The 1,790-nt window shown below is 33.5% G+C and overlaps 1 protein-coding gene across 1 annotated transcript; it reads right to left on the bottom strand.

Annotated features, from left to right (window-relative positions):
• Nucleotides 1-561: 561 nt before the first annotated feature.
• Nucleotides 562-1,226, bottom strand: LOC108852990 (60S acidic ribosomal protein P2-5). The gene has a single exon (XM_018626455.2). It carries the CDS (start codon nucleotides 1,114-1,116, stop codon nucleotides 775-777), a length of 342 nt encoding a protein of 113 aa, XP_018481957.2. The 5' UTR covers nucleotides 1,117-1,226; the 3' UTR covers nucleotides 562-774.
• Between the last annotated feature and the right edge of the window lie 564 nt (nucleotides 1,227-1,790).

Genomic DNA, 1,790 nt, shown 5'->3' with positions numbered 1-1,790 from the left:
TCACTCAATACAAATGTCACACAGCAGATTTGTAGAATATGTGATTCACTTTAGGCACTCTCTAGTAAAAGAAAAAAAAAGCAGAAGGACGTAACACTTGCAACACCTCTACACAATCCATAGAAAATGTCATCTAGTAACAAAAAAAACTAAAAATCATGAATGTTCCCAAAAGAATATAGATTGGATCGAAGAATTTCATAAACAAATTAAGTAACACTAGCAAAATCCCTGAACAATCCAGTGAAACTATGTTCATAAACAATACAAAATTATAAGTAGCTTTTTGTGGAATATGTAATACATTGTGTGGAATTTAGTCAAAACTATGGATGTTGGAAGGAATAAACTAGATATATATGAACTTCAAAAATAAAATATGTCTATTCACACAAGTTTCAAGTCTTGAACACAGGCAAAACCTTTATGATCCATAAAATTGTAACTATCCAATAAGAAATGCAATCACATATATGTAGAAGATGTCAGTCGCTGCATACGATTTCATGCAAAACAAATAAACTTCATGAAGAAGAGAATAAACTGGATTGAAGAACCTCAAACAGAATACGTTTATTTATATGATGCTGAAGTCTGAGTTAAACACTAGCAAAATCCCTTTAGAATTCATAGAAAAAACTTCATTATTCAAAATATTTATTCTCACCAGAACTATAATAATCCAGGAAACCACACGAATCTAGAAGCCCTAGTTATGAAAAAGGCATAAAAAGGGAGAAAATAATACGCAGACCGAAACTTCTACCATCAAGATTAATCGAAGAGACTCATCATTCCACCATCGTCTTCTGATTCCTCTTTCTCCTCTTCCTTCTTCTTCTCAGCCGCCGCAGGCTCAGCAGCAGGAGCAGCGGCACCGCCTCCACCGGCAGCAACCGCAACCGCAGGGCCACCGGAAGATAGAGCAGCCATCTTCTCTCGTCCAACCGCGATAAGCTCGGTCAGTTCGTGATCTTTGATCAGAGAGAAAAACAAATCTATCTTCACTTGATCGATCTCTGCACCAACAGATTCCAAGATCTTCTTCAGATCACCAACGGATGGATTCTCATTGCCGCCGAGTTTCGCTAGGAGGTACGCCGCAACAACCTTCATCGCTCTCTTCTCTTCTATTTTCTTCCTGCAAATCCCAAAGGAAAAAACGACTGCTATTAGGGTTTTCGTGAAATTTCGCTATTTATGGGGACCTTGGTTTTTGCACGTACCAAAAAGATTGTCACGTGGGCTACACGAAACGTTTATAAATTTGTCAGGTATGCGGTATGCCTATAAAATGGCCCATGTCAATTGTCAGACTAATTTGGGTTATTGATGGAGCCCATATCTCATCTATCTTATTAAAATAGAAACATTCTGTTGGACCTAACATTTATTTTTGTAAGTTTTTAAATTAAATACACTTTTATATTTTATAGTTAAACCTACATTAAATCACTAATGTTTCTTTCTTTAAACTACTATTCATATTTCCAAACAATATACTTATACTATTATCAATGTTTCCAAACAGTATGTTTTTATACTACTATTAGTGTTTCCAAACAATACAATAATTAATCTTATTTATTTTATATCTATCATTTTCTTTTTAAAATTTTGTAGAAATGTCATAATTTTATAAATTGGAAAATAATGAACTTTAAAATTTGGATTATAAAATTACAAATTATGAATTATTACAATTTAAATCCAATTAGATTACATATCGGTCATCCATCAGTTCAATCGGTTATTTTCGGGTTTTACTGATTTTTTTTAAGATGAATATT

Source organism: Raphanus sativus, chromosome 4, assembly GCF_000801105.2.
Source record: "Raphanus sativus cultivar WK10039 chromosome 4, ASM80110v3, whole genome shotgun sequence".
Classification (NCBI taxonomy): Eukaryota; Viridiplantae; Streptophyta; class Magnoliopsida; order Brassicales; family Brassicaceae; genus Raphanus; species Raphanus sativus.
Note: the sequence above shows the minus strand (reverse complement) of the source record. Positions and strands in the feature narration are given on the sequence as shown.